Source organism: Aethalodelphis obliquidens, unplaced genomic scaffold (assembly GCF_003676395.1).
Source record: "Aethalodelphis obliquidens isolate GAN/ISIS:26980383/991018 unplaced genomic scaffold, ASM367639v1 scaffold20, whole genome shotgun sequence".
NCBI classification, from domain to species: domain Eukaryota; kingdom Metazoa; phylum Chordata; class Mammalia; order Artiodactyla; family Delphinidae; genus Aethalodelphis; species Aethalodelphis obliquidens.
The window spans coordinates 19,238,607-19,261,782 of NW_020837964.1; the positions used below are offsets into that span (position 1 = coordinate 19,238,607).

General features: G+C 39.4%; 1 protein-coding gene across 4 annotated transcripts in view; it reads right to left on the minus strand.

The window, feature by feature from the left end:
• CBFB (core-binding factor subunit beta) overlaps positions 1 to 23,176 on the minus strand; it is a 60,195-nt gene that overhangs the window by 18,408 nt on the left and 18,611 nt on the right. For 2 of the 4 annotated variants that reach the window (XM_027119667.1, XM_027119668.1), the window contains exons 4-5: positions 7,961 to 8,077; positions 6,165 to 7,485 (exon numbers count right to left, since the gene is read on the minus strand). In XM_027119667.1, coding sequence (XP_026975468.1) covers positions 6,340 to 7,485; positions 7,961 to 8,077 — 1,263 coding nt within the window. In that variant the 3' untranslated portion in view covers positions 6,165 to 6,339. Of the gene's footprint in view, positions 1 to 6,164; positions 7,486 to 7,960; positions 8,078 to 23,176 lie in introns of those variants that run through there. The other 2 variants (XM_027119670.1, XM_027119669.1) reach the window with 1 other exon arrangement.

Below are 23,176 nucleotides of genomic sequence, written 5' to 3' on the forward strand. Positions count from 1 at the left end.
TAGATTTTTACCTTATTAAAATTTAAAAAAGTATTATTACTAATATTTGAAGTAAAATAAGCTAAGAGAGATTTGGTAGCTCTCTATTTTCTAATTCCAGCTTCTATCTTGGTCTTTTCTAGTAAGATGTGAAATGTATGTGCAATGAACAGAGTCTGCACTTTAAATGGTTAAATCTGAAAGATGATCAGTGATCCAGTGTTATCCTGATCCTTTCCTGTTGCGAACTTAAGTAACACCTCCCTTTCAAGGACAGCATAAAGGGTACTTACTGATAAAACTATACACTCACCCATAAAGTGTGTGCTCAAATGGATAGGGACAAATAACCCTATCCAGACTCAGGTGGTGGGAGGCTTTCAGCACTCCAGTCCCCACCAGCTACTTGTTGTACTAGCCTGTTACTCCACGGTCTATACCACAGTCTGCACAAAGTAGTCAGGTGGGGTCATCATAAAAGGTGGCTGGGTGTTTGTGAAACCCATGTGGTAAATAAAGACCTAGCAGTGCTCTCATAGAGCATATATATACACTATTCTTAACCATTCTTGCTACACTGATTTTGTCTTTATTGTATTGCTAAATTTACAATTTTATTTATTTTACAGTTTGGTAATACTTACCTTTCTGTGCAATGAATTTAAAAAATAGAAGTATATATTTAATGAAAAATTAAGAATCAAATTCGTTTTCAAGAAAGCTGATGATGAATGCATAATTTGTACAAAATAACGACATTTCCTATTCTCTGTGGGGACCAAAATGATATCACTGATCACATGAAAACCAAAAGAAATAAATCTGCTGAAGAAGCATCAACATATACTTCAAAGGCGACAATTTAACATGTGCAGCTGCAAACGGTACATTTAACACCATTCTGTAAAACATAACTTTTTATTTACATCAAACGACTCTTCTAAATTTTCACTCACATTCTCATCAACATACAAAAAGCAAAGCTGTTCATATGCTGGCTTTGCTGACAGAAAAACCCTGCAAAAAGCTAAAGGATACCAATTTTACATCAGTGTCATTAGGTACTTCAAATAGAAAATCTGTTCAACCCAATACGGTTCAATTTTTCTCATCATATTATAGAATCAAAATAGAACTTTTGGAAGGTCATTATATTGAAGATGAAACATATTTTTGTGACTGCTAATTTAAAAAGTACAAAAATGAAGATGAAGTTATTGGTTCTTAAACTGATAATACAAATACAAATGTTGGTGGAGCAAACATTTAAACACCGTATAAGAAATAACATTCTCAGTGAATTTTTAAAACTATGAAATAGAAATTTACTAGTAATTAGTTGTGGTACACATGAAATTCATAATTGTTATCCAAACAATTCTTATCCAAAGTACTGAGGTATTCTACCAATCATTTAGACATTAGAGTTGCATAAATTACAAATATATTTATGTATCCATAGTTAAAGTGACTGAACTATAAAATTTCTGTGACAAAGCTGATGCTGAATACAAATAAATTCACATGACATTATACAGGCACTTTGGATTTTAGAAATTTGAGCCTTTGAAGAACTTCTGTGAAATCAACCTAGTTCCTAAAATGGCATTGATCTTTTTTTTTTTGGTAAATGAGTCCTCAGTTATATTTTGTTCAAAATTAGTTGGAAATCTCTGATTAAAGTATTCAATGGTGAAGCATCAAAATTTTCAGTTTTTCAAGCTTTTAGAGAATTGCAATTATTGAAAATCAAACATATAAAGACAACACTGAAATTTATCCTACAAATTACAGAAAATAAAGAAATGAAAGTATAATCAGCAAACATGATTCAATTTTGAGTTTATACAATTATACTCAGAAATATCTTCATTTGTGGGAAACTCTTAAAACATTTTATTGAACTATTTACACATACAAAAAAGTACACATATTTTAAGGCTGTGTTGTCCAATACTGTAGCCACTAGCCACGCGTGACTACTGCATACTTGAAATGTTGCTAATTTGAGTCTGTAAGTGGAAAATACACACTGGATTTCAAATACTTGTTACCAAAACAGGTAAATATCCCAATAAATATTTATATTGATTTTATGTTCAAATGATAATATTTTGGATATACTGGGATAAATAAAATATAAAAATTAATAATTTTCAAACCTTTTTAAATGTGGCTTTTAAAAAATTTTAATTTACATAATGTGGCTCACATTTGAATTTTACTGGACAGCACTGTCCTAAAAGATAGCTTGATGAATCTTCAGAAACTGAACTTTCCATGTAATTAAAAGCCATATGAAGAGACAGAACAGCACCAGCATCTCAGAAGTCGTCTTCTCCTCCATTCCAGGAACTACCCTCCTCTCCCAAGGATAAACCACTATCCTTCCTTTTAACAACATGTATTATTAGTTTTACCTATTTTTGTACTTTTATATAAATGTATTCATATAGCATGTGCTTTTCTAATACACTCAATGTATTTGTGAAATTCACCCATATTGGTATGCTAGTTGTAGTTTTTCATTTTCATTGTATTTCTCTGTATGAACATGCAATTTATCCATTTGACTGTTAGTGGGCATTTGGGCAGTTTATAGTTTCTGGCTATTAATCAATAATGCCTCTACAATGTCCTAGTACTTATCTTTTGATGAATATATGTATTCATTCCCATTGCATACCATGCCTCAGGACAGAACTGCTGGATCATAGGTATACACATGTGCAGTTTTAGTATTTATTGCCAAATGTTGTGTCAACTTTATGTAATCAAACACCACACCAACTGTTGTTCCGCATCCTTGCCAACGTTTGTCAAAGGTACTCTGAACAAAGGCAAAAAGACAATACCTGTGAAAATATTTCAGTTGAAATACTTATACAATTTAATTTTAAAAAATGTAATTGTGACTATCCTCTGTTTATCTCTTAGCCTACCAGGTACCTGAGCATCTGTTGGAGAGTTTTGTTCTCACATGGCAGAGGGAGAGATTGAGCAAGCTTAGCTCCCTTGTGCATGTCTTATCAGGACACTAATCCTATCATATCAGGGCCCTACTCTTAGGACTCATTTAACCTTAACAGACCCCATAAAGGTCCTATCTCCAAATACAGTCATATTGGAAGTTGGGGGTTCAAAATATGAATTTTGGGGGAACACAAACATGCCGTCCACAATAGCTGGTAAGTGGTGGGGCCAGGAATCACAATTACATGACCATGAAGCGCCTACTCCTAACTTCTATACTTCATTGCCTCTTTACATTTACTATCTTCCAGAAGACTGGGGGATGGGGAAAGCTCCAGAGAAGTGCTGACTGTTGACTGAATGGTTGGTATCCCCTGCTTTAAAATTTTTATATTATGTAAGACCTATTATTATATTAGTTTACTATGACAACAGATGGTACTTACTTTATAGTGATAAAGCCCTATTTGTGGACCAGGGCAACAAAGCAGAGAAATTTTCAGTATGGAAAATACTGTGGGCTAAACTTTAAATTTTTACCTATCACTTTAATAAAATATTTCAGTTTTAGAAGTCAACTCAATCTGAAATTCACCCTTACATAAATTCAATCTGCTGTATCACTTCTTACAGAAACAGCCTTCTAAACTGCCAATTATTTACTATTTTTCTGAAGGAATTAGGTATTCCTTATCCCTGTGGAAATCAAGGTAGCAGAGATTCTTTCTTAAGAATTTTAACTTTGAACCTGAATTTTTTACTAGGAAGGTTTAATTTTTTGATCTCTTAAGAAGAAAATTCCTACATTTCTATATATGGTGAGCAAAATGGGAATAACAGAAATAACAAAAAGAGAGCTCCTTTTTATTCTTGCCATTATTTTAACTTTATTAAGAGGATTAATATTAAACAACTGAAAAAATTAACACCCGCTAATAATCAGATACTCTGACATGTTCTTTCAGCATTTTGAATATGTCATCACACTATCTTCTGGCCTCCATAATTTCAAAAGACAAGTCAGCTCTTAATCTTATTGTGGCTCCCTTGTGTGTAATGAGGCCTATTTCTTGCTGCTTTTAAGATTCTCTTTGTTTTTCAACAGTTTGGCTATGATGTACCTAGTTGTGGATTTCTTTCTGCTTACCGTACTTGGAGTTCATTAAACTTCTTGGACATGGACATGAATATTTTTCATCAAATTTAGAAGTTTTCGGCCATTATTTCTTAAAACATATTTTCTGCCCCTTTCTTTCTCTCCTTATCGCCTGGGACTTTCATTACATATATGTTGGTCTGTGTGCTGGTGTCCTACAATCTCTGATACTGTTCATTTTTCTTTGTTCTTTCTTCTTTCTGTTCTTGAGACTGGATAATCTCTATTAATCTATGTTCAAGTTCACTAATTCTTCTGCCAGCTTAAATCTGTTGAGTCTGTGAATTTTTCATTTCAGTTATTGTTACTTTTCAATTCTAGAATTTCTACTTGATTCTTTTTAAAAATTTAGATCTCTTTATTAATATTCTGTCTTTCATGAGTCACTGTCATAATTGTCCTTCAATTCTTTAAAGGAAGAAATTTTCCTTTAGCTCTTTGAACACACTGAAAAAGAATTGCTTTTAAGTCTTTTGTCACTAAGAACCATCATTTGAGGCAGGGTATCTACTGCCTGCTTTTTCCCCTGAGTATCAGTCACACTTTTGTGCTTATTTGCATGTCTTATAATTTCCTGTTAAAAACTGGATATTTTAGATAATATACTGTAGCAACTCTGAATTCTGACCCCTGCCTCCAGCCTGTTGTTACTGTTTTCTGTTTGTCTACTTAGTGACTTGCCTAGCTGTGTGGAGTCTGTTTCCCCAGCAATGTGCAGCCTCTGATGTCACTGCTTAGTTTTTTTTCTTTTTAAGCCTTGCTTTCTAGGGGGTTGCCCCTGGGTCAGCATAACCTAGTGGTCAGCCAATGATTGGTCAGAGGTTTTGCTTAAACACCTTGAGTCAGAAGGCTTCTAATCCTTTGCCATGGGATCTGTGTGTGGCTTACTTTCAAAGTGCAGGGAGTTTATCAGTCTACCCTGTATTCAGCCAGGGACTAGCAGCTTTCAAGGGCTCTCTCTGTCCTCTCTTGAACAGGTGTAGCCTTGCACATGTACATAGCCTTTTGGACCATGAGAGGTTAAGTGTGATCTCAATGAGGCTTACTTTAGCTATCTCTTTCCCTAGATTTCCCTGATAAATTTCTGGCTAGTCTGCCATTTTGTTGCTTCCTGAAACATTAGTTTTCTCCAATTGTTTGCCACAGAGACTGCTATTGTTTTCAATAACAGCCCTGGATATGTATTTTTCCAAGTGCTACTCTAAATAAAGTCAGCTCCCTCTGAGAGGACAGCAGAGCTGCCAGTCCTCATGGCTCTACCCTGCCCGGGGTAGAACTTGAGCAACCACAGAGCTAAGGGAGATGGGAGCAGCTCCCGAGAAAAATGCCAGACTCTCACTGTTCTTACTGAAATTCACTAGCTTTGTTTGAATAAATGCCTCTCAATATATGTCCTGTGGTTAATTTCCAGAGACCTTAAATGGGTTTTTGTTTACAATTTTGTTAAGTTTAATCACTGCTTTTTGGAGAGAGAATCTGCCAAGCTCCTCACTCAGCCATTTCAAAAGTGCTGCTCCTACATTTTATTTTAAACTGGGTGTCCCCCCCATAATGTGCTATGGATCCAGAACAAATATTAAACAGAACCATCTACTACACTTTGAAGTGCCCCACTAAGCACATAGTGGTAATCCAGTGCAATTTAGAACCACTGAAGGAAAAACCTTCCCCAAACCAGGGCCAATATTTGGGTCTCAATCTCTTCAGAATTCATCAATATTATGAGAACATGAGACTTTCTATACTTACTCTTTTTAAAAAGTACTTCCTAACTGTATTTGATAACAACAAACTGTATATAAAAAGAGACAAGGAAGGCGGGGAGGACCATGGATGTGTGTGTGTGTGTGTGTGTGTGTGTGTGTGTGTGTGTGTGTGTGTACTGGGCGGGGGGTCAAGAATGGAGAGAGGGTCAAAAAAGAGGGTCAAAAATTAGGGCTTCCCTGGTGGCGCACTGGTTGAAAGTCCGCCTACCGATGCAGGGGACACAGGTTCGTGCCCCGGTCCGGGAAGATCCCACATGCCGCGGAGCGGCTGGGCCCGTGAGCCATGGCCGCTGGGCCTGCGCGTCCGGAGCCTGTGCTCCGCAACGGGAGAGGCCACAACAGTGAGAGGCCCGCGTACCGCAGGAAAAAAAAAAAAATTAGAGAAAGGGCCTTCCCTCATCCCCCATCAGAGTTGGCACCCAGGGGAGGGTTCTTGAGGGAGCTGTGAGGGTCCACAGACGTGCCTCAGCCTATGAGATGGTAGAAGATCCAGCATCCAAAAGTGACCCAGTGACTGGCCCAGCTGAGCTCTGACCACTTGTGGACAGTGTATGCCATGCTGTAGCCCTGCTCCTCTGTGGTATCGTCCACATCAACGTCAAACAGGGAGCCCAGGTAGGCCAGGTGGAAGATGGCCAGGGCCCCAAAGAGCAGATTTAAGGCTCGCACCCCCAAGCCCAAACGATGCTGGTGTGAACAGTCTGGTGGGCACCTTTTCGACAAGACACAGGCACTGAGGATCCGAGCCAGGCGCTTTCGGAGGATGTGCTCCACATAAGTGATAAATGCCAGGGACAGCAGCACCGCAGCCAGGTGGAAGCTAAAGCCGTGCAGGAGGGCGCTGGTTGCATAGGTGACCAGCACGGCTGAAAAGGTCCCGAGGTGGAGAGCATTCTTGAAAACATAGTTATTTAGCCAACAAGACATGGGCAGGTTCCAGCTTGTGACAACTTCCACCATGGACCGGGGCAGCTCCACATTCAGTGGCTTAGAGACTGTCAGGTCCCATTCCAGGTGACCCTTCTCCTCGGTGAAGCCAGCCCCCGCCAATGTGGCTGTGGCCTCAGATAGAAAGCCCACAAAATAGTTGCTGAAGTGGAAGGAGACAGCACTCTCGTAGGCTCGCAGCCACTTGTGAAGGAGGTGGTCACCATCAAGGGGAATGAAGTAGGGGAAGAGGTAGGGGCCCACACAGGTGGACAGCACAAGGCACAGCAGGGCCAGCACCAGGCTCTGGGCCACCTTCTGCAGCCACTGGCGGCTCAGCGGGAGGCCTTGGACAGCCTGTAGGTAGCTGTGGAAGGATATCCAGGGCCCAAAGACGATGGTGCCCACAAAGTAGAGGTAGCCCATGAACTCCACGGGCGAGGGCACCACACCCACCTCGCCCCGGTCCAGATCGAAGCCCAGAGACACTGCCTTCATGGCCACAATCATCTGGGCCCCTCGCATCTTGTGCCACGTCACAGTGTCCACCATGTGCATCTCACCCATGAGTAGGTAGATGAGGATGGTGACGGAGAGGAAGACGCCACGATGGGAGGAATGTCGGCAGAGGAACAGCACGAGGTAGCACAGAAGGCAGAGCAGCATGACCCAAACCATGTGCAGCTGGAAGAAGTGGTAGAGGCTGAAGAACCCACCTGCCACGGTGCTTGCATGCTTCAGGTAGGATGGCAACCCAAGCCTCCCGAGGAGGCGGCAGGCGAGGCAGATGGCAAGGAGCAGCCAGATCTGGTCAAGGCCCTGCTGGGCAGTAGGCAGGAGACAGCCCTGTAGGAGCTGCTGGAAAAATTCCTGGCGGCTGAAGGTGGCCATTGTGGACCCCCACGGATGGATGAACAGATGGATAGACTTGGCAGTAAAGAAGCTGCGGTCCAGGGGCCCAGGGACACACCACCGCCACCACTGTCGCCGCCTCCTCCGGGCAGCCTCCCCCGCAAGCTGCAAGGCCGGGACCAGCTGAGGCTCCCAGGGCAGCACTGTATACTTACTCTTAAAGACTGGGTAAAATAGATCTCCAGACAAAGGCAAGATTAGGGGTAAATAAAGGGACCACAGTCAGTAAAGCCTGAAGTCACCCTACCTGGGCTCGCTCCTCATCAAACTCCAGGCAGCCCATACCATCCAGTCTCTGGAGATCAATCCAACCTTTCCAGATAACACAGACTCCATTCAGAATCATGGGAGCCTTCAAATATACCTAAGACACAGAGAGAAGGATGAAAACCAATGATAAGCCATCAGACACATAAAAAACAAAGGATAAACTTACTTATGAAAACTGTTTTTTTTTGGGGGGGAAAAAATAAATTATAAAATTAAGAATTGTAGGAAAGTATACAAAGCATAGCCTCTGACCATATTCTATAAATTAAGTTAATCTGGTTTACCAGGATTTTATTTCTAGTCACAATTTTTCCAGATTATTTATTTATTTATTTATTTATTTATTTTTGCGGTACGCGGGCCTCTCACTGTTGTGGCCTCTCCCGTTGCGGAGCACAGGCTCCGGACGCGCAGGCTCAGCGGCCATGGCTCACGGGCCCAGCCGCTCCGCGGCATGTGGGATCTTCCCAGACCGGGGCACGAACCCGTGTCCCCTGCATCGGCAGGCGGACTCTCAACCACTGCGCCACCAGGGAAGCCCCTATTTATTTTTTAAAGATTTAATTTTATTTTCATTTTTGGCTGTGTTGGGTCTTGGTTGCTGTGCGTGGGCTTTGTCCAGTTGGGCTTCTCGTTGTGGTGGCTTCTCTTGTTGTTGAGCACAGGCTCTAGGTGTGTGGGCTTTAGTAGTTGTGGCACGCGGGCTCTAGTAGTTGTGGCATGCGGGCTCAGTAGTTGTGGCTCGCGGGCTCTAGAGCACAGGCTCAGTAGTTGTGGTGCACGGGCTTAGTTGCTCCGCGGCATGTGGGATCTCCCTGGACCAGGGCTTGAACCCGCGTCCTCTACATTGGCAGGAGGATTCTTATCCACTGCATCACTGGGGAAGTCCCTCCAGATTATTATTTTTTTATTATTTTTTTTTTTTTTGTAGTACGCGGGCCTCTCTGTCATGGCCTCTCCCGTTGCGGAGCACAGGCTCCGGACGCGCAGGCTCAGCGGCCATGGCTCACGGGCCCAGCCGCTCCGCGGCGTGTGGGATCTTTCCGGATTGGGGCACAAACCCGCGTCCCCTGCATCGGCAGGCGGACTCTCAACCACTGCGCCATCAGAGAAGCCCCAGATTATTTTTAAAAGCAAGTTTTACAGATTTTGTAAAAACCGCAGTAAGGTGATACTTGAAGTGACATTGTTTCTTTTGCAGCTGAAGCTAGGACAATCAGGTACTTTGCTTTAATTTTTGAATCTTGAGTAGGAAGACATAAAGATGTAAATCAACTGGAATTCACTAGCCCCTGAAGAGAGCACGCACTGTTTCTCCCTGTTTGGATACCTGGAGCCACCCAAGGTCAGGTTCTTCATATTTCCTTTCCGTTTTATAAGCTACCTCATAGATTCCTGGTAAGTAATGCTGTTTTTCTTTCTTTTTCTTTTTTTACTTAAGTTAGCCAGAGTTGATTTCTACCACTTTTAGCCAAAGAACCTTAACTGATACAACATTTATTTATGCATACTAAACATAAGAGAATTCTTCTGTTTCAAGTATATAACCCTCGAGCAAAAGTCACTTTAGGTATGATTTCCAAATTTAAATCACTTTCATTTTTGATCACCAAATTAATTTTCATATTGCCTCTAAATATATTTGTTCTCAAGAGCAATTAAGGATCCATCAAGAAAGGACAGGTGCTAATGCTATCATCTTGAGGTGAGTATTTTACTGTGATATAGTAAGAAAATATACAAGAGAAGAAAAGAGAAATTTGTTAGTTCTTACAATCTCCCTCATCATAACAACATTTTATTCTGATAAGTACTTCGAAAAAAAAAAACCCAACCTTGTTATTTTAGGTCTTCTCTACCTCATTTAACACAGGCTTCTGAATAAAAACCAGCATAGATTTTTTTTTTTATCATTTACTGCCTTAACAAGATCTTTTAAATGCAGAGGATGCAGGACTTCAATGAGTTTTCAAAATTCCAAGTTATCCAATACATCTTTATAAATAAGGTTCTTCATCTACTTACATCAAATATATTTTCTTCGGATAATCTCAGTGCTTTTGTGAGCTAAAATTAGCATTATTTATTACCTATAATTATATAGTCAGTAAGGCAGTTTCTCATTTTGAGGAAAAAGCTGGAAGCATCAACTTTTTCTTTACTCAATTCAGCAGTTTCTTCAACAAAAAAAAATCATGAGGCATTCTTGTTTTACAGAGGTTTAATAAAAATAACTTATTAAATTATTAATTATGTCAGTAATTAAAAATATGCAACAAAAATGACTACTGAGACACCTGTAAAATAAAACCTAGAGGACTGGGCTTCCTTGGTGGAGCAGTGGTTGAGAGTCTGCCTGCCAATGCAGGGGACACGGGTTCGTGCCCCAGTCCGGGAAGATCCCACACGCCGCGGAGCGGCTGGGCCCGTGAGCCATGGCCGCTGAGCCTGCGCGTCCGGAGCCTGTGCTCCGCAACGGGAGAGGCCACGACGGTGAGAGGCCCGCGTACCATAAAAAAAAACAAAAAAACAAAAACCTAGAGGACTTATGCCTTCTTAGTGCATATGTAAGCCATTCCCCTCCACTAGTAAACACAACTGATTTTCCTGTTAAGGGTCCCAATAAACCATGCTGAATCAATTTCTACTGATATTGGAAAAAAAGCCAAAAACATAATGTTCCATTTCTCCTCCCATTTGGACCAAGGGAAACAGTCTACAGTTATAGCTGAAACCGTTTAACCACACATTTCCTTCTGTTCTGATAAGTGCTCATTCCCTTCCACATTGTGAATTTAAAACTCCACTGGTATGCACCTAAGTTGAACAAGTAACTGTGACGACCTCATATTCGATACCTCACTAAACCTAAAATAACCCTCTGAATTGCCTATTAATATAACTTGACTTACCACATCTACTAATCAAGATTCCCACTTTTTCCAACAGAGGAGGGGGTGTTACACAATCAGGAGCACAGCATTTCAGTTATCAATCTACCTCATTATTTTAAATTCTCACACTAAACAAAGAGACAATCCTCATCTAATAGCAGAGAAAGGTCAACTTCATGATCAGATTCTATAATCTTCATCAAAGATTTACATCTTTTAGATTCAAAGATTCCATAATCTAGCTTATTCATATTACCTTCCATAGTCAAAAAATATTTTCCTTACGAAATTACTAAGCTCGTAAACAGCTGATTTATCACTTCTTTATAAAAGTTTTCTCATGACTAAGAAAACCACTGATCTGCTTTGGAAAATTCCTAAATGGGTTCAGAAAATGGCTACAGTTCATAATCAAGGCTAGTGCCTGGAACTGTAATTTAAAATATTTAGATGATCCTGTGATTTATTTAGATTGTTCACATTTAAATAAACACAGTTTTATGTGTAGACCTTCAAAGTAAATGCTTGGCACTTTCGTACATTCATGAATACCAAACCTTGAAGTACGAAGAAAAACTCTCTTACTTTGGCATTTTGTAATGTAATTTAATAATGTCATTTAAACATTCAGACATTTTTCACTGAAAATAATGATGGTTTATTTCAAACTGTGAAAAGAAAATGTATTAGAATATGACCTAGGGTTTAAACCCACTGTCCTAGAACAATTAAATGTTTTATATAAAATGAATTCTATAAAGCCTTTAAAATGGGTAAATATTCAGCTAATCACACACAAAAATAACAAAATAGATTGCTTATCTTTCCAAAAGTAAAATATCAGAGGATGTGTTTAAGACTTCACAGAAAGTTAAAAGTGACTGCAGCCTTACATTTTGTGTTCTTTTGGAAATAAGGTAAAAGTATTGCACAATTTTTTAATCAGCTCAATCTCTAAGTTTCAGCATTTGTGATGTTATTTCAATCCAAATTACACAATCACTTTTCTTTCACATTTGTAGCTTTAAATTCCACACCACTGTAGCAGCAGAGCTTCAGCAAAAACATGTACGCACCAACTGTGGCATTATCCATACAATGGGATACCATTCAGCCATAAAAAGGAATAAAGTAGTGATACACGCTACAACATGGATGAACCTTGAAAACATTATGCTAAGTGAAAGAAACCAGAAAAAGGCCACATACTATATGATTCCATTTATATGAAACATCCAGAATAGGTAAATATAGAGACAGAAAGGATATCAGTGGTTCCCAGGAGCTGAGGGGAGGGGGGAATGAGGAGTGACTGTTAGTAAGTACAGGATTTCTTTTTAGGGTGATGAAAATGTTTTGGAATGACAGAGTGGTGACAGCTGCACAATTCTGTGAATATACTAAAAATCCCTGGATTTTTAGTTAATTTAGTGAAGGATGAATTTTATGGTCTATGAATTTTATCTCAATAGAGCTATTATAAAATATTTGCAATAAGTTTTATCTGTTACATAGGTGACATCTATAAGATATGTATATGGAGATTTTTGAGCAGGCAGTTGCATATAGGATTCTAGCACTCTGTGAAGAGATATGGGCTGATGATATGAATCTGGCAGCCATCAACAACACAGTGGTATTTATTTAAATCCAGGGGAAAGGAAGAGATTACTCAAGCAGTAAGTAGAAGGAGAAAAGAGGGGGACCCATGAAGAACCCTAAGGAAATTCAACTTTCAGATGTATTCTCTCAGAAGAGAATAATCCAGCAGAGCAGCCTATGAACTGCCAGCGAAGAAACAGGAAAACATGCAAAGAGCCTAGTGGCTAAAGGTTAAGTTAAAGGCCCCCAAGTAAAAATTTCCCCTTTGTTGGCTGCAAGATTTTAAAGCATTACGTTACAGTACCTTAGGTCACTCATAACTTTTAGCAATGTTCTTATATAAGGCAGGAGTTCTTAGTCTGGAGTTCAGAAAACCCACATGAGTTTGGGTTTATGGATAAGTTTCAAGAAGACCAGAAACCTCCCAAAATTCTGTGTAAAAATGTATGTTCGTGTCCATGTGCATTTTTCTAAGCAAGTCCAATGCTTTCACCAAATTCTCAAAAGGGTGTACAAGGGGAAAAGGATTCAACTATGACAGTAAAAATGCAATTCTTCCCTTTCCCCTCATAGACACCAAGGTCTTTGTATCACCAAGCTTGAGAGATGATAAATACCCTTCATTTAGTAAAGGGACCAAACCGCTTAAGCAGCTAAACATTAGTTACCCTGGGTTTTGAAATGTGCCAGAGGAAGGATAAGAGAGAACTTAGTTTCCTATTTATCAACCTGTACAAAATAGTTCTATCTCTGAGTCTGGAGTCTCGTATTCTGCGAGGATATAAATTTGGAATAAACCGTGGCATTTTCAATTGCCCTTTCTTCTACAATACTATAATGGATGTTCAGTGTTTCTAGCTCCTAGGTAGCTGGACTGAGAATAGAAATTGAGGGTACAAAGGGATAGCAGAAAGAGTTCCCTTTATTGAGTGGTTCTGAAGAAGATAATTTCAAGATAATTAAAACAGAATAATTGTAAATTTGCAAAGACTCCCATGCACACTGGTACTGAGCCATAGCATCAAGATACACAGAAACCAAGTGTCAAAGCTATTGATAAAAGCAAGCAGCAGATACTTCACCCTCAAAAAACCCATTTCAATTGGAAAGAATATTTCATTTCCTTATAGTAAACTATTAGAGCTCAAATAATTGTGACTCTAGCCAATAAACTTAGATATTAGGGAAAACAGTAGAGGAAATGATCAGTACCCCTTAGGCCCTTAAGACATACCTAAATAATGATTAATAGAAGAACAGAAATACACCTGGAATTTAGAAATGTTTTTCTTGTAGCTTTCCTATAATTTCAATTTGAAAGGGTTCACCTACTCAACAGATGTATATTACCTGTCATTTTGTACCTGGTATTATCATAAGGGCAGAGGGGAATACATGATGATTTTTTTAAAAATTGTATCCCACCACCCCAAAAAAGATTCCAACACCAGTTAAAGTCTTTAATAAGGAAGAGTGGAATGCATACAAAAAGAACTGTAAGAATTAAAACTGAATTCATCCATTACATTTAAGTAGGACTCACTTAACTCCTAAGGTTAATGGAATGTTCCATTGACAGTAATAAAATTGTAAGGAGCTGGATCCAGCAGCTTTGCAACCTCTTTTTAAAGCCCACAGTTCTAACAAAGTTGCATATAAACATGACCAGGATATAATATCTGAAGATTATCTACCTGAAAAATCTAAAATATTCAACTGAAAAACCAAGTGAATTAATGAGTTCAATAAAGTGCCTGGTTATAAAAAAAAAAAACCAACAACTTTCCTGTATTACAACAGTAACTATTTAGAAAATAAAATTAAAAAAACAAACCTTATTTTAAAATAGCATTGGGATTTCCCTGGTGGCGCAGTGGTTAAGAATCCGCCTGCTAATGCAGGGGACACAGGTTCGAGCCCTGGTCCAGGAAGATCCCATATGCCGTGGAGCAACTAAGCCTGTGCGCCACAACTACTGAGCCTACGCTCTAGAGCCCGCAAGCCACAACTACTGGGCCTGTGTGCCACAGCTACTGAAGCCCGCGCACCTAGAGCCCGTGCTCCGCAACAAGAGAAGCCACCACGATGAGAAGCCCGCACATCGTAATGAAGAGTAGCCCCTGCTCGCCGCAACTAGAGAAAAACTGCATGCAGCAAGAAAACCCAATGCAGCCAAAAATAAATAAATTTATATTTTAAAAAATAGCATTAAAAGTATCTACTAAGAATAAATTTAATACGAAACAGGTAGGCTCTATAAGAAGAAAATACCTAATTTTTGAAACACAGAAAGAGACTTGAAAAACTAGTGAGATGTTATGTTCTCTAATGGTAAGACTACAAATGCCAATTTATCCCAAAGTAACCCTTATTTTAACGAAATTCCAGTAAAATCTCAAAATAACGTTTTCTGGAATTTACAAAGTAAGTCTGTAATTCACACAAAAGAATCAGACTATCCAAGAGAATAAAAGAAAGTATTTTTCTGCTCTTTCAGCTGTGACAACGCAAGCAGTACATATGCAGTAGTGCTGTGGCAGCCAGAAACAACTTGATGGAATAAACAAAAAAATTAAAAAACAAAACCACATATACAAGTACTTAATAAATGAAAAGGGTAACATTTCAAATCAATGGTAAAAGGGTATTTTACTTAACCAGTGGAGATGGGAAAACTGACTACCATTAAAAAAAAAAAGTTTGAAAAAAAATAAAATGGCTAAATTAATAAAATAAAACTAGGTAACTATTTCTAAACTAAAGGTTAAAATTTTAAAAATTAGGGACTTCCCTGGTGGTTGACTGGGTAAGACTCTGCGCTCCCAATGCAGGGGGCCCAGGTTTGATCCCTGGTCAGGAAACTAGATCCTGCGTGCTTGTGGCAACTAAGCGTCCGCATGCCGCGACGAAGCTCCCATGTGCCGCAACTAAGACCCGGCGTAACGTACATACATAAATATTTTTAAAAAATTTTTTTAAATTAAAAATCTTAATAATGTGTATGAGAAGAGATACCAGGTTCTACCACATTGTCAGAGGGAGCGTGAACTGGCTAACAATTCTGGGAAGGCATTTTTTGGCAACAGTGTGAATTTTCCTCTTACAAACAGCTCGTGTGGCTCGATATCAAAAACAACAAACAACCCAATAAAAAAACGGGCAGAAGACCTAAATAGACATTTCTCCAAAGAAGACATACAGATGGCCAAGAGACACATGAAAAGATGTTCAACATGACTAATTATTAGAGAAATGCAAATCACAACTACAATGAGGTGTCACCTCACACCTGTCAGAATGGCCATCATCAAAAAATCTATTAACAATAAATGCTGGAGAGGGTGTGGAGAAAACGGTAAATTGGTACAGGCACTATGGAGAACAGTATGGAGGTTCCTTAAAAAACTAAAAACAGAGCTACCATATGATCCAGCAATCCCACTCCTGGACATATATCCGGAGAAAAATAGGGTTCAAAAGGATACATGTACCCCAATGTTCATTGTAGCACTGTTTACAATAGCCAAGACATGGAAACAACCTAAAGGTCCATCAATGGATGAATGGATAAAGAAGACGTGGTACAATATATACAATGTAATATTACTCAGCCATTGAAAAGAATGAAATAATGCCATTTGCAGCAACATGGATGGACCTGGAGATTATCATACTAAGTGAAGTCAGACAGAGAAAGACAAATATCATATGATATCACTTATATATGCAGAATCTAAAAAAAAAGTGATACAAATGAACTTATTTGCAAAACAGACTCACAGACTCACAGCTTTAGAGAACAAACTTATGGTTACCAGGGGAGAAGCGTGGTGGGGAGGGATAGATTGGGAGTTTGGGATTGACATGTACACACTACTATATCTACTACAGATAACCAGCAAGGACCTAGTGTATAGCACAGGGAACTCTGCTCAATATTCTGTAATAATCTAAACGGGAAAAGAATTTGAAAAAGAATAGATACACGTATATGTAAAACTGAATCACTTTGCCGTACACCTGAAACTAACACAACATTGTTAATCAACTATGCTCCAATATAAAAATAAAAAAGTTTTTTAAAGCGTGAAATTTCCTTTGACCCAGCAATGTCATGCCTATGAACGTATCCTAACATTTAATCAAAGATGTACACAGAGTATTTGATTACAAGGCTGTTCACTCTTAAGGGTTTTTTAATAATGGCAAAAGGTTACAAATAACCTAGATGCTCAACATCTTGTTGTTTAATGTTGAATCAATAATATATATTAAACAAGGTGTCTTTAAACAGAAACATACATAAAAAAGATTATGTATTAACTGGCTGAGAAGGATGTTGTGACCAGAGGCTTGCAGGAACCTAACTCTGTATCTTCCGTGGAAGAAGTTGTTCGGTGTTCATTAATTCCACGTCTGCAGGGACTTTAGAGAAGATAACTACCATAAATTAGGAGAATCAACCATAATTATTTTTTAAAGGAAAGGAATATTATCACTATGCTTAACCCCAAGACAGCATGGGAAGAGTAAAAACTAAATGTACTTTAGAATCAGATAAAACCTGATTTAAACCCTGGTTCTAACAGTGTATTTGAGACAAATCATTTAAGATTGCTAATAAGCCTCAGATTCCTCACATACAAAATCAAGGCTAAATAACACCTCTTTCATAGTTGATAGTAAAAATTAGTTAAGCCAATGTACATACACTTATGAAACATACAGAGCACCACAGAAACTGAATGCTTACACACAATACTTCCACCAAAGTTTTACACAGTGATTTCTCTCCAAGGGAAAGAAGCCATTTTTTTTGAGACAATGAACAGTTGATCACACCAATGAATCAGCAGATAAGCAATAATACTGGGATGGCCACAGGCACCCAGGAAAACAAGATATTCCACAAAGGAAGTATGCACCCTGCCTTTTAGTTGTAATCATTTCTGTAGTCTATTTAACAGATTCCTTTAGAAGATACTTGGTTCTGACTCATTCTCCTTTAGTCACATGTTCCTCCTCATTTAGAAATGCATAGTCAGCTGCTTGCCTGTTGGATAATCATTACAGACAGTCATTCAATCTCACTTGCCTCTGAATCATAACTGGGTTGCATGTTAAGTGTAAAAAATAGCTTCTTCTATAGTGATTTAATGTAATTTACCAATCTACTTCTTACAGTTCAAAACAGAAAACAGTACTTCTTGCAGAAATCGTAACATGGATTAACACAGAATGTGCCTGGAACTTAAAAGATTAAGCAAGCAAACGTGTGCACACGCGTGCATGCACACATGCAGACAGACGCACACTCAATAAATGGATGTGTTAACCAAACCCATCCTAAAAGGCATATGGAAAATGAATTAAAATATGTAAAAGTAAAGAAAAAAAAAAGGCATAGGGACCTGAATAGCCAAAACAATCTTAAAAGAACAAAACTGGAGGATTCACACTTCCCAATTTCAAAACTTACTGTAAAGATTCATTAATCAAAACAGTATAAAAAAAACAGCATAGTATTGGCATAAAGACATATAGACCAATGGACTAGAGTAAAACACCCAGAAATAAACCCTCACATAGGTGGTCAAATGATTTTTGACAAGGGTGCCCAGACCATTCAATGGGGAAAGGACATTCAATGGTGTAAGGCGATATCTGATTGTAGCTTTTTTTTTTTTTTTTGCTGTACGTGGGCCTCTCACTGTTGTGGCCTCTCCTGTTGCGGAGCACAAGCCCTGGACGCGCAGGCTCAGCGGCCATGGCTCACGGGCCCAGCCGCTCTGCGGCATGTGGGAGCTTCCCGGACTGGGGCACGAACCCGTGTCCCCTGCATCGGCAGGCAGACCCTCAACCACTGTGCCACCAGGGAAGCCGTGATTGTAGTTTTGATTTGCATTTCTCTTCAATGGGGAAGAATAAAATTGGACCCTTACCTAACACTATCTACAAAAATTACTTCAAAATGTACCAAAGACCTAAATGTAAGACCTAAAACTATAAAACTCTTAGAAGCAAGGATAAAAGCTTCACGACACTGGATTTAACAATGATTTCTGGGGGATGACACCAAAGAAACAGGTAACAACAACAAAAATAGACAAACTGGACTTTATTAAAATTTTAAAAATTTGTACATCAAAAGACACTATCGGGGCTTCCCTGGGGAAGGGGGGACACGTGTTCGAGCCCTGGTCTGGGAAGATCCCATATGCCGTGGAGCAGCTAAGCCCGTGCGCCACAACTACTGAGCCTGCACTCCAGATCCCGCAAGCCACAACTCCTGAAACCCGGGCACTTAGAGCCCATGCTCTGCAACAAGAGAAGCCACCACAATGAGAAGCCCACACGCCACAATGAAGAGTAGACCCTGCTCACCGCAACTAGAGAAAGCCCGCACACGGCAACAAAGACCCAACACAGCCATAAATAAATAAATAAATACAATTTTTTTAAAAAAGGACACATGCACCCCAATGTTCATTGCAGTACTATTTACAATAGCCAGGTCATGGAAGCAACCTAAATGCCCATCGACAGATGAATGGATAAAGAAGATGTGGTACGTATATACAATGGAATATTACTCAGCCATAAAAAGGAACGAAATTGGGTCATTTGTAGAGATGTGGATGGACCTAGAGACTGTCATACAGAGTGAAGTAAGTCAGAAAGAGAAAAACAAATATCATATGTTAACGTATATATGTGGAACCTAGAAAAATGGTACAGATGAACTGGTTTGCAGGGCAGAAATAGAGACATAGATGTAGAGAACAAATGTATGGACACCAAGGGGGGAAAGTGGTGGTGGGGTGGTGGTGGTGGTGCAATGAATTGGGAGATTGGGATTGACATATATACACTAATGTGTACAAAATGGACAACTAATAAGAACCTGTTGTATAAAAAAATAAAATTCTAAGAAAAAAAGAAAAGTTACATGATATAAGACTTAAAAGAAAAAAAAAAAGAATATAGCTTCTGGGGACAACATGTGGCAATTCCTCAAAAAATTAAGAAAAGAATTACCATATGATCCAGCAATTCCACTTCTGGGTATATACCTACAAGAACTGAAAGCAGGGTCTCTTAAGACATATTTGCACACCCATGTCCGTAACAGCAGTATTTACAATAGCTAAAACATGGAAACAACCCACATGTCCACTGACGAATGAATAGATAAGCAAAATGTGGTCTATATTATTATTCAGCCTTTGTTTTTCGTTTTCTTTTTGTTTGTTTGTTTGTTTTTGCGGTACGCGGGCCTCTCACTGTTGTGTGTGGCCTCTCCCGTTGCGGAGCACAGGCTCTGGACGCGCAGGCTCAGTGGCCATGGCTCACGGGCCCAGCCGCTCCGCGGCATGTGGGATCCTCCCAGACTGGGGCATGAACCCGTGTCCCCTGCATCAGCAGGCGGACTCCCAACCACTGTGCCACCAGGGAAGCCCTCAGCCTTTTAAAGAAGGAAGTTCTGCAATATGCTACAATATGGTGAATCTCCAGACATTATACTAAATGAAATATGCCAGTCATAAAAAGACAAATACTGTATGATTCCACTTATAAGAGGTACTTAGAGTAGTCAAAACCACAGAGAAAGAAGAATGGTGGCTGCCAGGAACAAAGGGGAAGGGGGAGTCGAGGAATGGGGAGTTACTGTTTAATGGGTATAGAGTTTGTTTTATAAAATAAAAAGAGTTATGGGAAAACTCATGTAAAAAGGAGGCAGTTCATGGTGAACCTAGAATCAGAAAATATATAGCAGCCCACTTCCTCTGATCATTATTTCCTCCAGACCTCCAGCATACTGTGAACAATGGCTCACATTGTGCCAGATGCCCCAAATCCAGAATGAGCCCTAGGTTTTCCATAACCTACTCATGACTCGGCTCACAAACTTCCCCAGAGGCTTTTAAAATTCGCCAGGAAGCTGAATCCAGAAGTAACACTGAGATTTTGTTCAGCTTATCTCCTAGGAACTTTCATGTTGAACTGACATTATAGTCCTTTATTTACATTGCCATGAAGTTTGTGCTTGCTATATTCAGTTTTTCAAAATTAAGCAAATCACTGTTTAGAAATACATCCATAGGAACAAGATGATAAAGAAAAGCAAGGAAGTAAATATATTAATCAAGGTAGTGAGAAGTTTTTGTGGAGGGGGGAATAGGACTGTGAAGTTTTTTAAGGCATCACTATCCAACATAAATATAATGGGAACCACAAATGCAACTCACATATATAAATGTAAATTTTCTAGCAGCCATGTTTAAAACACTAAAAAGAAACAGGTAAAATTAATCCCAGTAATGTTACTTAACCAAATATATCTAAAATATTATTTCAATGTGTAATCAATATAAAAATTATTGAGATATCTTACATGCTTCTTTTTTTTGTACCAAGTTTTCAAAATTCACTGTGTACTTTTCCACATACAGCACGTGTCAACTAGACTAGCCACGTTTTAAGTGCTCAATAGTCACATGTGGGGACTTCCCTGGTGGTGGAGTGGTTAAGACACCACGCTCCCAATGCAGGGGCCCTGAGTTTGATCCCTGGCCAGGGAACTAGATCCCACATTCATGCCACAACTAAGGAGTCTACCTGCCACAATTAAAAGAGCCCATGTGCTACAACTAAGGAACCAGTGAGCTGCAACTAAGGAGCCCACCTGCTGCAAACTAAGACTTGGCGCAACCAAATAAATAAATGTTTAAAAAAATAATAATATTGCTAAAAAAAAAAAGCCACATGTGGCTAGTGGCTACCTACTAGACATCACATGGATGTTCCTTTTATTATTATTCCTAAAACCGTAATATGTTTTTTTTTTAAATTAATTATTTATTTTTGGCTGCATTGGGTCTTCCTTACTGCGCGCGGGCTACTCATCATTGCGGTGCGCGGGCTTCTCACTGTGGTAGCTTCTCTTGTTGCAGAGCACGGGATCTAGGCGTGCAGGCTTCAGTAGTTGTGGCATGCGGGCTCAGTAGTTGTGGCTCACGGGCTCTAGAGCGCAGGCTCAGTAGTTGTGGCGCACGGGCTTAGTTGCTCCACGGCATGTGGGATCTTCCCAGACTAGGGCTCAAACTCATGTCCCCTGCACTGGCAGGTGGATTCTCAACCACTGCTCCACCAGGGAAGTCCCCATACATATGTTTTTATCTACTCTTTCATAAGATCACTTAACAAATGAAAACATGACTAGCTTTTAAGGGGAAAATGCATTAAATAACAAACATTTAAAAAGTAAAATATGCAGAAATAGCCCACCTAATTTGGGACATTTTATAAGGTATTTTAAGTGACAATAAAAATCACTGTATTAAATTTTACAACACAAAAAGTATGCTGAAATATTATACTGGTTTTATTGTACAGTCCCACAGAGTTAATGTCATGTGTTGCAAATTTTCACTAAACATCATTTTTCAGAAGAATGCTCCACCTAGATACACTGATGGTCCATCGTCTGGAAGAGCCATTCCTTCTGTGAGCCATCTGAGAAGATGCTCATGCACCAACAACATTCATACTCTGAGATATACATGGCTTTGTTAAGTAGAAAAAACCTTAGATTTTTAGTCTAGTCTAAACTTTGGTAATCTGTAATATGATTTATATTCTTACACAAAACTGTCCTTCATGGAGGTATATTTAAAATTCCTGGGAATTCCCTGGTGGTCCAGTGGGTAGGGCTCTGTGTTCCAAATGCAGGGGGCCTAGGTTCAATCCCTGGTCGGGGAGCTAGATCCCACATGCATGCGCAACTAGGAGTCTGCATGCCGCAACTGAAAGCTCCACATGCCACGACTGGGAGTCTGCATGCCACAGCTAAGAAGTCCAAATGCCGCAACTAAGAGTCTGCATGTCACAACTAAGAAGTCCGCATGCCACAACTAAAAATCTCGCATGCCACAATGAAGTTCCCATGTGCCGCAACTAGGGCCACTGCAACTAAGACTTGGTGCAGCCAAAATAAATAAATAAATAATAATAACAACAACAAAAATTCCTGCTGGCTTTCTCACTGTATACAAAAGTAATGTTAGCATAAGCATCACAAACCACCATCAACTATAACACTGTGAGGCCCTGAATGCTATTTCTGGATTCTCCGCAACTCCAAGCCTCTACTTGGAACTCACTTTGCTTAAAGAAGTCCCTATCCCACCCCAAAACAGCTCCATATAGCTCCCTTCATTTCTTAACTCTCTCTTACTGGTACTTTTTCACTCAGGTTTAACAAGCATTACCACTTTAGGTTTATAAAAATTCTTTACAGCTCTCAAAACTTTTCCAAGTCCTATCTGACGTTTACAACCATCCAATAAGAAGAAAAAGTTTAAAAGAAGAAATTAAAACTGAGAGATTAAATAATTCACTTGCAGAAGGTCACAGAGCCAGTAAGTGGTACAAGCTAACACCCAAATCTCATAACTCTATACATTCACCCAAACCACAGGTGCATTAATGGACTGCATTATTAATGTTTCCTAAGTATTTCAGGACATGTAAAAATAGATTATTTCCCTAAAAATAAATAGAGACTGGACAGTCAATTTCATGGTTAAATCCTTAACTATCTAGAACAATAAATGACATGAACTCTTCACATGACTTCAGAATATATTATATGAATATCCCACCCCCAACCCAAAATAGACAGTTTACTAGTTCTG